At 45.8% G+C, this 14,097-nt stretch overlaps 1 protein-coding gene across 2 annotated transcripts in view; it reads left to right on the top strand.

Moving 5' to 3' along the window:
- The window catches only part of IMPDH2 (inosine monophosphate dehydrogenase 2), a 1,061,056-nt gene that overhangs the window by 351,747 nt on the left and 695,212 nt on the right, over positions 1 to 14,097 (top strand). For both annotated transcript variants that reach the window (XM_044078743.1, XM_044078744.1), the window contains exon 3: positions 3,581 to 3,682. In XM_044078743.1, coding sequence (XP_043934678.1) covers positions 3,581 to 3,682 — 102 coding nt within the window. The remainder of the gene's footprint in view (positions 1 to 3,580; positions 3,683 to 14,097) is intronic.

A 14,097-nucleotide genomic window follows, 5' to 3' on the forward strand; every position in this document is an offset into this window, starting at 1 on the left:
ACTACATGAACTACAATATGAACTGGCAACTCACCTAAGTGTCATGATTAATCATAGCCTCACCTCAGGTTTCGTGCCCACTGAGTGGCACAGAGCTACAGTTATCCCACTCCACAAGGGGGGATCCACCTTGGATCCCGGAAACTGCCATCCCATCAGTCTGACGAGCCTTATCTGCAAGGCCATGGAGCGTATTATCATGGAACTTATAAACAAAGACATTGGCAACCTTCAAACACTGGACCCCACACAGTTTGGGTTCGTGAAGGGCCGATCTCGTCTCCTGAACTTGATTGACTTCTTCGAATCTGTCTCCAGAGCCATGGACAAGGGTATGGTGGTCCACACAGCCTATCTAGACCTTGCCAAGGCATTTGACACCATCCCCCACTCTGGAATCATAGATAAACTTACTAAGCTGGGCATTAATCCCTATGTCACCCAATGGGTTGCCAACTGGCTTACTGACGGAGCCCACACTGAAAAGTAGCCGACTCCAAATCCAGCCCCATACAAGTGACAAGTGGAGTACCTCAGGGTTCAGTCCTGGGACTGCTCTTGTTTGGCATCTACTTCTCTGAAGTACAGTCCTACACTAAGGGACTCTGGCTAACAAAGTTCGCAGATGACTGCAAACTGGGAGCCATTATTGAATCCCCAAATTATGTGGATACTCTACAAAAGGGCCTTACAGAAATAGATGCTTGGTGCCAGAGCCATGAGCTCAGGCTCAATGCCAAAAAATGTATAGTTATCCCCTTTGGGAAAAAACATGTACCCATGAATTACCACATAGGTGGCAGTACACTAAACACCGAAGGTGTGATAAGAGACTTAGGGACACAGGTGAACAGTGATCTCACCTTCGATAACCACAGCGCCACAACAGTCAGGAAATCCTGTGTGGCACACCTCATCACTAAGGGCTTTTCATCCAGAACAAAGGAGGTCATTGTCCCACTGTACTCATCCCTCATTAGACCCATTATAGAATACAACGTCCTATTCGGTATGTACCTCTCAAGACATCTGCAACAACTGGAAAGACCGCAAAAATACCTTACTAAAAGAATCACAGGCCTAAAGAAGATGCCTTACGCTGACCGCCTTAAACTCCAGCTATACTCTGTCGCATATCGTCTACTCTGAGGTGATCTCTGCTTAACATATAAGGCCATGTCAAACCCAGAGCTATTGGACATGCTACACTTAAAGAAATCCCAATCCCTCAGAGCCACAAGCTTCAGGGATCTAAACCTTGTCATCACAATAAACAAAACATGCTGGAGGGATAGGTTCCTGACACAGAGACTCCCCAGACCTTGGAATAGACTGCCCATGCATGTCAAGCAGAGTGTCTCTTTGGCCGTCTTCAAAAGGAACCTTGACAATTGGATGGGAGAAAGGAATTCACCCTGGGGATCACGTCAGTCGCCCTGCTAGGGGTCCAGTGAAGTAAATAGTGTGGGAAGAAATAGCCAGGGAATTGTTATGGCTAGGCTTGTATAGGCCCTAGGGCTGATAGCCTATTACCAACCTATGTATTTTCTTTATCAGTTTCTTCAGCCACTTGTGTTGCTGATTGAAGTCCACCTGTATACTGGCCATCTTGCACTGATTTCTTTCTACTTCAGTTGTCAACTGTTGAAGTGAAAATTCACTTTGCTGAATATCTTTCTTAATGGAAGATTCAAATTGTATACATAGTCTTCAGTAACTTCCACAGTTCATACTTGGAGAAATTGACAAAATAGTAATGGCTTATGAAGTCGACACTCAATAATTTATTGGCTCTTATGTTGACATCAGAAAAACAATTTTGTGTAATCCTGTTATATTTTATTAAGAATTAATTCTCTGGTGTGAAGTTGTATAAAAAAGTGAGGAGTTGCATTAAGGAGCTGCTTGCTTATTGACCATCGTGGATGGAACCTCAGATTCTAAAATACTTGACTGCTTATATCATACCATTCCCCAGGCTGTTTATGTGCTGCCCTGTCTGATCCATTAGTTTCTGTAGTAGTAAGACATTTTGGCAGTTAATACCAGCAGTCTTCATATAACTGAGTAAGGCATATGCCTCTTTTTAAAAAAAAAAAAAAAAAAAAAGTGACCTTGGCCTGGAAATTAGGACCATTTTTTAAAATGGGAGTCTCAAGTCCTGTTAAGACTGCTGTTGTTATCCAGCTTTAAAAACAGTCTGACAGCAGATGTAATTAACTTTTCTGTACTGTTGTACTCCGATAATATGGCTATTTGGCACACTGCTGCCTCTATAACTCTTTCTGAGAAGCCTTAAATCTGGACCTGCAGCCCATCATAAAAAGTAAATGTATATAATTTTAATAAGCCATGCTGTTGAGTTTCATTGCTTTGTTTATACTGCATACGTCTTTTACATTTATTCTTTGTATATGCTGTACATTATTCTCATCAACTATTGTTATCTTAATGTTATAGTTGCTTTAATGTTATGGCTTCAGCAGCTAGTTCCTTTTATCTACCTGTTCATTTAATTGATATTAGTATGTTTTCTGTGAAGAATTCATTTGTAATCGCTTTTGAAGCCTCACTTTGCCTCTGGTTTGGGTCATGACTGAAAATGAGCTTTTGACCAGCTCACCTGCCTAGTTAAGAAATAGGAAGTGTATAACTAACCTTGAAAAAATGAAGTCCATGCGCTTCAAGCCTTTGAGATTGTTTGGTGGTATCCTTTATTAATTTGCTTCTTTGGGACCTTGAACAAAATGTTCTTGAGCATCTCTAAGTACCTTGACATTTGACTAGACCCCTTTTCTAAGCTGTCTCACTCATTTTGATATTTTTTGCCACTTATAACTTGGGGGAAATTGAGGCTTGTTAGAGGATGTTAATATTACTGGATATGGATACTAATGAAGTTGTAATGCACTAACATAGCTGGAATTTAGTCACCCTTTGATTGCCATAATCTCATCCTCCAACCCAAACATGCTAAGCTTTTCAGTAGAGCATTGCCATATTTGTCCTTGTTGTTTCTTATTCTGAGTGTCACAGCATACTTTTACAGTGACTGAGCTGGTTGACTGTGAGGCATTGACAATAACATGCCTTCCTGTACCCTGGATGTCTGTCCCTCACTTGCTTAAACATTGCGTTGTGTGAAGTTTGAAGACTGGGGCTGGCAACATTGTTGACAGTGTGCTAAAAATATTACTCCTCTGTAATATGTCTGGATGCTACATCTAGCTTTGGCTTGGCATTGATGAGTGAACAGAAGCACAGAGGAAATGATTTTGCTTTATTTCTTTTACAACAGGAACATGTTTTATTTTCTTTCTACTATTTGAAATTATTATTTTTCATTCATCAGCTTAATACGTTCTGAATTAATAACCTTAAAGTGGATGCCTCCATCACAAACTGGAGCTTATAGTTTTCCTGTTTTTCTAGCAACTGCTTTAGCAAGACTAAGCAGTAATTGTGCCTTGATTCGCAAATTTGATTTTTTATCCAGCATGTAGAATATTTACGGATGTCGGATGGCTGTAATTTATTGCTTATATCTAAGGAGCAGTGTTAATTTCTATTTTTTCCCTAGGATCTGACCTCTGCCCTTACTAGGAAAATTTCTTTGAAGACTCCTTTGATTTCTAGTCCAATGGATACAGTTACAGAGGCCAACATGGCTATTGCCATGGCAGTAAGTATCTAGGAGAATCTGCATAAGACTACTTGTTAATACAAATAGACATTTGTGTGTTCATGATTTGGTATACATCTTATCATTTTTAAGGGAAGCATGTAAAGAGTAATAAAGTAGTGGAGAAGATGAGAAGTGGTGCAGTGTGTAAGCAAATAATGTGAGACCTATAGTTGTAAATGTTGTAGAAGGATAAATGGTCAAGTCATAAAGAAAAATACCATCATTAAGATCTGCGGACAGTAGTAGACAACGTTTTGGCAAGCACATATCAATAGTCATCAGAAAAGCATATTCTATAGCCCCTCTGATTCTTAAGAGAATGTCTAATCACTCTAAGGAGATTGTTGTACCACTTTATACCTCACTGAACTGGCCCATTTTTGAACACATTGCGAATGAATTTTTAGTCTTTGAGTAAAGAGCATGAAAGATCTTGACGAAGGATGATGATCCCTTACTAGAAAAATCACACGCTAAGAAAACATGAAGTATTCAGAAAAGCTTCAGAAAATGTTATGACATTCTGTTTCTTAAATGTGACCTTTACCTGGTCTGTATTGCATTGTCCAGTCAAATTCCGTTTGATGGTCTGATTCTGAAATGCATCTCTAAGGGAGCTGCTATCAGATCAGACCTCCAGGAACCCAGTACTAAAAATAAACGTCAGTAATAGGAAAAACATTCATACTGCTTTCTATGGTATGGAAGATGTGAATTCAGTGGTAAAAACTTGAGAAAATTTACATATTATTCCTGAAGGTACAGTAACTGGACTGGACTAGACAGATGTTATATTTCACAGGAATATGTGCATTTGAGAGCTTTGGCACACTTTCAATAACTATTTCAGATAATTTATCAGTAATAAGATAAAAATGAAGGGTAATAAAGTAAAAATGAGACACTGGTGCCTTCCCTCCTATCTGTTAAAAAAGAAAGGAATTTAAGAAATGGGTAGTGGAAAGTATTCAGAAGTTATTAGGGAAGGTAGAAAGTTCTTCCGAAGTTGTATCTAGTGAGTGTGATAAAACGAAAATGGAGCTTAAAAATAAGGCAGAAATAAAAGAAAGAGATGGTTAAGAAGTAATTATTTAGAGGGGCAGACAAAGGTTAAAGTATTGCATAATAAGGGAGGGGTCTCACAGAACAATAGGCTCAACTGCAGAGTGGTAAAGAGAGAATAAGGGAGTACCTGGATAATGTGCATGAGTTTAGAAAGATTGCTGTTCAGCAACTGTTTTTTGATAAAAACTCCAAAGCACAAAAACTTTTAGCACGACGACTTCGCCAAGAGAAAGTAGAAAAGGTTGTTACCAGACTTAAGGAGGCTGTAACAAGAAAACTAACCAGAGATCTTGTAGAGGTATTAGAGATAGGTTTACTATCATTTAATTGGATCGCACAACAGCGAATCGTGGTTATAGGTTCATAGGTAGGTACTAGGCTATCAGCCCTGGGGCCTATACAAGCCCAGCCAAAAAGGTACTCTGGCTTTTGCCACCCAAGAAAATTATTTTCCTGTGCCACTGTCGAGCAGAGCCACAGAGGTGATCCCCGGGGTGAATTTCCTATTTCCCATCCAATCATCAAGATTTTTCTTGAGTGCTAATGAGGAGCTTTGTTTGATATAGATAAGTAGTTTATTCCAGAGTATGGGATGTCTCTGGGACAAGAATCTATCCCTCCGGCATGTTCTGTTTATTGTGGTGACAAGGTTTAGGTCCCTAGTGTGTGTAGCTCGGAGGGATTGGGATTTCTTTAAGTGGAGTATGTCCAACAGCTCTGGGTTTAACATAGCTTTGTATGTTAGGCAGAGATCACCTCTAAGTAGGCGATATGCGATGGAGTAAAGCTGGAGTTTTTTGAGACTGTCTGCGTAGGGCATCTGTTCGAGGCCAGTAATCCTCTTTGTGAGGTATTTTTGCGGCCTTTCCAGTTGTTGTACATGTCTTGTGAGATACATACTAAAAGGGGCGTTGTACTCTATAATGGGTCTAATGAGTGATGAGTAGAGGGGAACAATGACCTCTTTTTTTGTGGATGACAAACCTTTTGTGATGAGGTGTGCCACGTAGGAGGATTTCCTGACTACTGTGGCAATGTGATTATCAAAGGAGAGACTACTCTCCACCATTTTCCCAAGGTCTCTTATCACACTTTCGGTGTTAAGTATACTACCATCTATATTGTAGTTCATGGGTACAGAGTTTTTACCAAAGGGAATGGCAATGCACTTTTTGGCATTAAGCTTGAGGCCATGGCCTTGACACCAGGCATCCGTCTCAGTGAGGTCCTTTTGTAGGATGTCCACATCGTTAGGAGTTTCGATTATGGCTCCTAGTTTGCAGTCATCTGCGAACTTTGTTAGCCAAAGACCTTCTGTGTTAGCCTGTACTTCAGAGAAGTAGATACCAAACAGGAGAGGACCCAGGACTGAGCCCTGTGGTATTCCACTTGTCAGTGGTCTGAAGTCGGATTTGGAGTCTGCTACTTTCACAGTGTGGGTTCTGTCAGTGAGCCAGTTGGCAACCCATCTTGTGACATAGGAATTTACACCTAGTTTAGTGAGTTTATCTATAATTCCAGAGTGGGGGATGGTGTCAAAAGCCTTGGCAAGATCTAGATAGGCTGCGTGAACCACTTTACCCTTGTCTACGGCTTTGGTGACTGCTTCAAAGAAGTCTGTCAGGTGTAGGAGACCTGATCTGCCTTTTACAAACCCGAACTGGGTGTGATCCAGAGTTTGGAGATTACCAATGTCTTTGTTTATAAGTTCCATGATGATACGTTCCATGGCCTTGCAGACTAGGCTCATCAGACTAATGTGGTGGTAGTTCCCGGGGACCATGGTGGCTCCTCCCTTGTGAAGTGGGATAACCGTTGTTGTGCATCATTCAGCAGGCACAAAGCCTAAGGTGAGGCTATGATTGAACATGGTACTTAGGTGGGGTGCCAGTTCATGTAGAACGCAACCTGGGATGTTGTCTGGTCCCATGAATGCTGTGTTCTTGGCTTTGGAGAGTGTGGTTTTTACCTGTGCAGCCGTGATTACAGGAACTTTGCATTCTTCCGGTGTAGAGATGGGCTGTTTAGGTGGTGAGAGGGGGGTAATCTGCCAGGATGTTGGCAATATCAGTTGGGTCTGTATATTTAGTGCCATTGTGCTGTAACTCAGAGCAGATCTGAGTGTTGCCATTGAGATTCTTGCCATAGCTATAGAATGCTTTGTGGTTGTCTTTAGAATCAGTGGCGATTTTGTTTTCATAACCAGCTTTGGAGGATTTTATCAGGGATCGCAGCTTCTTACTGAGGCTCGTGGGATTTTACTCTTTTGCAAGAGTTTCTTCCTTCTGTTGTACAGTTTGTTTATGGCAGGGGACCATCATATTGGCTTCCTTTTTTTGGAGGATAGCGTCTTGGTTCTGTTTGGGATAGCACGATCCATGCACTCATGTAAGTGCTTATAAAGTGCAATTGTGTAGGATTCAGTAGTCGTAACTGTATTGTCCATCTGCATGGGTATCATGAAGTTCACCACTTCTGTCTTAAGAAGCATGAAGTTGGCTTTGGAGAACTTTTTTACCATGGTTTCCTTAATGGGGGGTGGAGGCAGGATGTGGATATCTAGGGTAATTAGCTTATGGTCGGATCGGACCAATGAGGCGTTGACTTCAGGTGTGGAACATCGGTCACTCATATTGGTAATGACTAGAACTAGGATATTGTTGCCCATGGTGGGGGTGTGGATAAGTTGATCCAGGGCATTGGAGTTTATGAATTCCATAAAGCATTGAGCAAAGGAGTTGGTACATGAGTAGATCTGAAGTAGTTAACTTCATTTGGTTAGCAACCTGTGGGTATCTGATCCGATTCGGATCCAAGCTGGCAGCTTTCCTAGCAAAGATCTGTGCTTCAAGCTCCTCCCCTACCCATAATGCCCTGCTACCTCCCTCTAACCCCCAGATTTCGTTTGCAGCGGCTTCTTGAAGCATCTGAGAACGAGCTCCTAGCGTTGGGTTTTGTGAGTTGTCTAGATTATTTAACTTTTTCCACTTAAATTCACTTTTTCTGAGTGTGTGTGACACCCCTTCTCTCCTATCTATCTGGGAAGTTTATCTTTAGTTCTTAGTTAGTGTAAATTTAAATCCCCTCCCCCCTTCTGTCTGTGTGTGAAGGTGTGTGCATGTGGGCCTAATCCAGTTAGTATGTCCGAGGCCCCAAAAGCAATTTTTTCAAAATGCTCCGAGTGTGGCCTTAAGCTGTACACAGCGGATGACCACACTCTGTGTGTTATTTGCCTGGGTGTAGACCATCTTTCTTCAGGCTGCACCATCTGTGCAGCCTTCAACCCCAGGGCTTTGAGGGATAGGCGGACTAAGCTAGTCCTCGCAGGCCTTTTGCCCCCAGATTCAGCTTCCTCCTCCTCCCCACCTGTGGCGCCAGCCGTGGCTGCCCCACCGACCGTTCCAGCTCTCCTGGCCAGGATTCAAACTCCCGCTTTGGCTCAGGAGGAAAGGGAAGCGAGGAAAAAAGACAGGAAGGATAAAGAGCGGGAGAGAGACGGGCATCGTAGCCACAAGAGGCGGGCCGCTTCAGCTCCCTCGGCCCCGCCATCTAAGCAGCTAGCCTCCCCTCTTAAGGTCTCCAGGTCTTCCCCCTCCAGGCTTTGATCTCCATGTTTCTTCCTAGAGCCGGAGGAGGAGACCCGGTAACCTTCGAGGTCGTCCAGGCGGCCTTCCTGGCCTGCCTCGGCAGCCTCATCCAGGTCCACTAAAAGTTTATCTGATGCGGGGATGGATCGGATGATGCGTCGATTTCTTCAGGCCCAGCTGCAGATGGGAGTGCTCTTGCCCCCTCCCTCCCATGGGGAGAGCTCGACCACCTTTTTCACCCCCATTGCTCTTTCTCCGACCCGCTACCGCGGCTCGGAGCTGTCTGATCTGAGTAGCTTCGGAGCCGGGGTTGTGTCGATGCCGACAGTGTTTCCTACTTTGGCTCCGACTGTACCTTCGAGTTTGTCGGATCCATTTTCGGATCTGGGATCTCGGGGCTGTGAGATGAGCATCGGATCTGGAGGGGTTAGTGTGCCTTCGGCTCCGTTGAGGTCGGATCGCACTGCCCTTTCGGATCCGATCGGGTCATCTCCGGCGCCGATCCACGCGCCAGATCCGAGGGGACTGCTTTCTGATCCTAGGGAGAGCAGCTCACCCTCGGCATTCGACATTGTGGAGAGGGTTCTTTCGAGGGATTCCAGGTTCCAGGCTCTGGCTACGGATCCACCCGCCATTCCCTCTCAGACGGGCCTATCTTCCATCATCTGGCCACAGGGACAGCCTACGCCTATGTCCCAGATGGTTCCCATGGAGGAACAGGACATTGTTGGTGAGCCCTCCTCTGACAGCCCCCCTGAGGAGGTCCCTCACAAACGTAAGTGCAAGAGGAGGCACTTGGACTCACCCGAGTCCCTCACAGAAGACATGGACTTGGAGGAAGGGGGAAGGTTCCCCCAGGTCACCCCCGAAGACGTCTCCTTCGGAGACATTAATACGAAGCATTTCCATAGAGGGGGGTGGTCAGCCCAAAAGCCTTCTTCGGACGAGTCTGTCTTTCTGGAGGCATTTGACGCAGGCCCATCTACCTCTTGGGTGTCCCCTCCCGCCGATTCCCTGGTGGACCTCATAACTACCAGGGCATGGAAGGAGCCGGACACTGTGCAGCCAATACCCAAGAGACCAGACAAGATTCTCAGCCCCCCCCCCCCCCCCACAGACACGACAGTTTGGAGCAAGGGTGCCCCTGTAGATGGCCATGGTGGTGGCGGCTGCCACCAAGAAGGAATTAGCACAGGAAAGTTCCTCGGTACATCTTCCAGACAAGGAGTCTCGGGCGATGGACCGCCTCAGAAAGCGGATGTTCACTTCAGCAACCTTCTTTGTAAGGTCACTGAATTATATAGCACACGTGATTCGACTACAGCGAGACCTAATCAAAGAGTACGCTGGGTCAGCCCCAGAGTCCATGTCAGCCAAGGACAAACTGACCTTCTCGGCATGACTGGCCAATCTTAAGTCTATTACGAATACCTCTATGCGGTTTCTTTCCCATGCCACAGAAGGAGCGGCTAGAGCCAGCGGAATAGGCATTGTCTTACGACGACAAGCCTGGCTCCGTGTCTGCGACTTTGCGGAATGCTTCAAGGTGTCCTTCGCCAATGCCTCCTTTGACGGTTCTACTCTTTTCGGCAAGACCATCCGTGATATGCTACTCCAGAGCGAGAAGGACGGGAAAACATTGTCTGCCATCGGGATCCGCTTTTCGGCTCCTCAGAGGTCCTTCTCCAGGAACCAAAGAGGACAGAAGAAGATGTGGTTCCGGAAATCCCAACAATCCCGTTTCACTCCGGATCCCTCGTCCTTCAGAGGCAGAGGAGGACAGGGTGGACGCTGGCTCAGAGGCAAAGGGGGGGGCCGAAGAATTTTGGGTCAAGGAACCCTTTTCCGATCGACCCGCGCAGCAACCCTGAGGGGTTGCCAGAGTGCTCCTCTCTGGAGGCAGTCGGGAAGGGGTGCTTCTCGGAGCATCTAGCACATTGGGAGTTCATTACGACAGATCGCTGGGTGCTCCGGATCATATCCAGAGGTTACTCAATCCCATTCCTAAATACACTCCCCCACCGACCCTGGTCGGCGCACCTCCCCGATGTACCACCCAATCAGAGGGAGGTAGCAGCCCTAGAAGTAAAAGAACTTCTAGAAAAAAGAGCCATCCAGCACATCCCCCCCGGTCAATCCAGATAAGGCTTCTACTCCAGGTTCTTTTTGGTGCCAAAAAAGACTGGGGACTTATGGCCAATTCTCGACCTGTCCACACTGAACCTGTCAGTTGTCAAAGAGAAGTACCGGATGGTCACCATTCAATCCATTCTCCCACTATTACAGGAGAACGACTGGATGTGCTCCATAGGCCTCAAGGATGCATGCTACAGTGTTCTAATGGACAGGCGATCCAGGAGGTTCCTCCGCTTTCGGCTGGGAGCCAGACACTTATCAGTTCAGGGTCCTACCCTTCGGTCTCACCACAGCCCCCATGGTGTTCACCAAGGTCATGGTAGTTGTAGCGGCCCACCTGAGGCTTCACAATTCAATCCAAAGTCTTTCTGACGTTGGACAGACTGCGCATTCTAAACCTACATGTTTTGGCTTTTTTTCAGTCCTCAGCCCCTGGGGTCCATGGCTGCGGCCATCAACTTGTCTCCGCTGGTGCGTCTGAATGAGGATTCTCCAGTGGACCTTACAGGTCCAGTGGTCCATTGTGCTTCGTCCCTTGTCTGCTCCTATTTCTCTCAGCAGAGTTTGCAGGGAATCTCTGTTTTGGTGGCTCCATTCCAAGCATCTCCGGGAAGGGCGCCCCTTCTCCATGTCCCCACCCCAAGTCACAGTGACCACGGACGCATCTCACCTCGGGTGGGGGGGCATTGCATGGACAGCACCGTCCAAGGCACGTGGACTCGCACAGACACCTTTTTGCATATCAGTGTCCTGGAGATGAGGGCGGTGCTTCTAGCGTTGCAAGCTCTCCATGCCCCCCTTCCTCTGGGAACTATTGCAATTGAAACAGACATGTCAGTGGTCTGGTACATCAACAAGCACGGGGGAACCAGATCTTACCCACTTTGCCGAGAGGCCTTGAGAGTGTGGGAATGGGCGTTATCCACCAACTGCTTTCTCATAGCAACGCACATACCAGGTCAGGCAAACATCCTTGTGGACAAGCTGAGTCGGACTATCCTCTCACGCTACGAGTAATCTCTGAACCCCTTAGTAGCAAAACATATCTTCCTCAGATGGGGTCAACCTTGCTGCGATCTCTTTGCGTCGCCTTCGAACGCAAAGTGCAGCGAGTTTTTCGTTCTAATTCCGCCACCAGGGGAAAACCCCAGAGATGCTCTAGTTCATGCTTGGCCATCCGGTCTTCTTTATGCCTATCCTCCTCTTCCGCTGATGACAAAATTCTTGCAGAAAGGTCATCTGTTGGGGAGCAGAGTTATCCTCATAGCCCCATTCTGGCCTCGTCAAACATAGTTCCCTTGTCTAAGGTCTCATCTAGTGCATCCTCCCTGGATCTTAGATCCCCTTCCGGATCTGATTTCTCATCCCCTGGGATTGAGCTCTCGGCTTCATTGATTCAGTTCCCTTGATGGCTAAGACTCCCGGTATCTCATCCTCGATTAAAGCCATTCTGGTGGCTGCTCATAAACCCTCTACCATAAAAATCTACAAGAGTAAATGGAAATGCTTTTCTGTCTGGCAGAGCATAGGAATTTGGACTCCTTTACGGCTCCTATTCCAGCAGTCCTCGATTTTTTCTCAAATTTTCCATCAGTGAGCTAGCTCCTCAACTGTTAAAGTTCAACTGGCAGCAATTTCCCACTTTCACATTGGAAACAAATTTGGCCCCCTGGCATCATCTAAGATCTGCAAGACCTTTCTGAAAGGTACTTTCCTTTTGAGACCACCAGTTAAGGAAGCAGTCCCTCCATGGGATTTAACCCTAGTTCTCCAGGCTCTGACTGGTCCTCCTTTTGTGCCCGCAGCTTCAGTTGACTTGAAGTTTGTATCTTGAAAAACTGCCTTCCTGATTGCCATTACTTCAGCCAGAAGAATATCGGAGCTTCAGGCTCTTTGCAGTAAGCCCCCATACATCATTTTTAAAGACATAGTTTCCCTCAGGACTAACCCTCTTTTCTACCTAAAGTGGCTTCCGAAGCCAATATCAACCAATCTATCAACCTGCCGGTCTTCTTCCCTAATTATCTCAACAAAGGAGAGTCTAGACTCCATTGCTTGGATGTACATAGACAGTTATGATTTTACCTAAACAGAACAGCTGTTTTTTGTAAGTCAGAACAGCTCTTTGTTTCATTTGCTAAGTCCTGTCTGGGTAAACCAGTGATTAAAATAACCTTAACTAGATGGATTTCACAATGCATTCTTCTTGCATACAGAAGCTCTGGTTGACCTGAGCCCGTGCATGTTCGAGCACACTCTACCCGTTCTGTGGCTACTTCTGCGGTCTTCTGGTCGAAGGTCCCTCTGGATGACATTTGTTCAGCTGCTACTTGGGCTTCCTCTCACATTTTCATTACACATTATAAATTGGATCTGATTTCCAGAGGAAGGGTGTCCTTTGGCTCTGCAGTACTCCGGAATATCCTCCCATAAGGGCTTCCCAAGTTGTGGTAGCTGGGGACTCTGTCCCACAGGTTGCTGACCAAATTAAGTTAACTACTTCAGATAAAGAAGTTATGTACTCAACATAACGTTCCATCTGAGTAGGTAACTTCATTTGTCTGCAACCAACCCTTCCTCCATCCCCCGGACCTTTAGTTCGTTCTTGAAGGATCATGGTATGTCACTTTCCAGATGACATCAGGCTGGAACGTTCAGGTAGTTTTTCCTAGTGTTATAGTAGTGTTCTACGATACTATGGCAAACTCGATCAAAGGGCTAGAGGGGAGGTAGCAGGGCATTATGGGTAGGGGGAGGAGCTTGGAGCTTGGATCTTTGCTAGGAAAGCTGCCTGCTCGGATCCGAATCGGATCCAATACCCACAGGTTGCAGACAAATGAAGTTACCTACTCAGATGAAATGTTATGGTGAGTACATAACTTCTTTTTTTCCCAGTTAATGGTGGGGTAGTTGAAATCGCCCATTATTAGGGTGTTTGGTTGAACCCTAATATTTTCCAGTACATCAAGAAAAGAGGAGTGGGAATCCTGGAGCATGGTGGGTGATCTGTAGCAAGCTACAATTTGGATTGCAGTTTTGCCCAGAGTTAGTTGCACTTGAATAATCTTGGTTGCATTATGCTGAGCAACTAACCTGGAAGTGTGGATATCCTTAATGAATATGGTTGCACCTCTGCCTTTGGTGTTCCGGTCCAGGTTACATGGCCGAAAGGTGTGGTATGAGTTGTAGCCTGGTAGTGCAAGGGTGCTCTCTGGAGCCTTGAACCAGGTCTCGGTCACTGCACAGATATCGATGTTCTCCATTTTAAGGAGTGCCTCGAGTGAGTGCATTTTGAGATTTAGACTTCTAGCATTGAGTAGCATCACCCTCAGTTTTTGCTTGCCTGTTTCTGTTAAGGTGGTGAATTTGTCATTTGAACCTTGCCTAAAAAAGGCACTATAGGGGCGGCAAGAACCTTAGCCGGTATCCAGAATCCCAGGAGTGACAGGTGCAGGCCTTCTCTGGCAAAGCATCGTGGTCTGTCGACCATGTCATCCCAGGTAGACAGATACTGGATCCCTTCAGAATGGCCCCAGAAGCTTAGCCAGTTGTTGAAGTCAGTCATTTTGTCCTTGTACTGTGGCATCATTCTGGGTGATGGCAGAATGCTACTCGGGGCTAGGG

Source organism: Protopterus annectens, chromosome 7.part1 (assembly GCF_019279795.1).
Source record: "Protopterus annectens isolate FY-2018-M chromosome 7.part1, PAN1.0, whole genome shotgun sequence".
Lineage (NCBI taxonomy): Eukaryota > Metazoa > Chordata > Ceratodontiformes > Protopteridae > Protopterus > Protopterus annectens.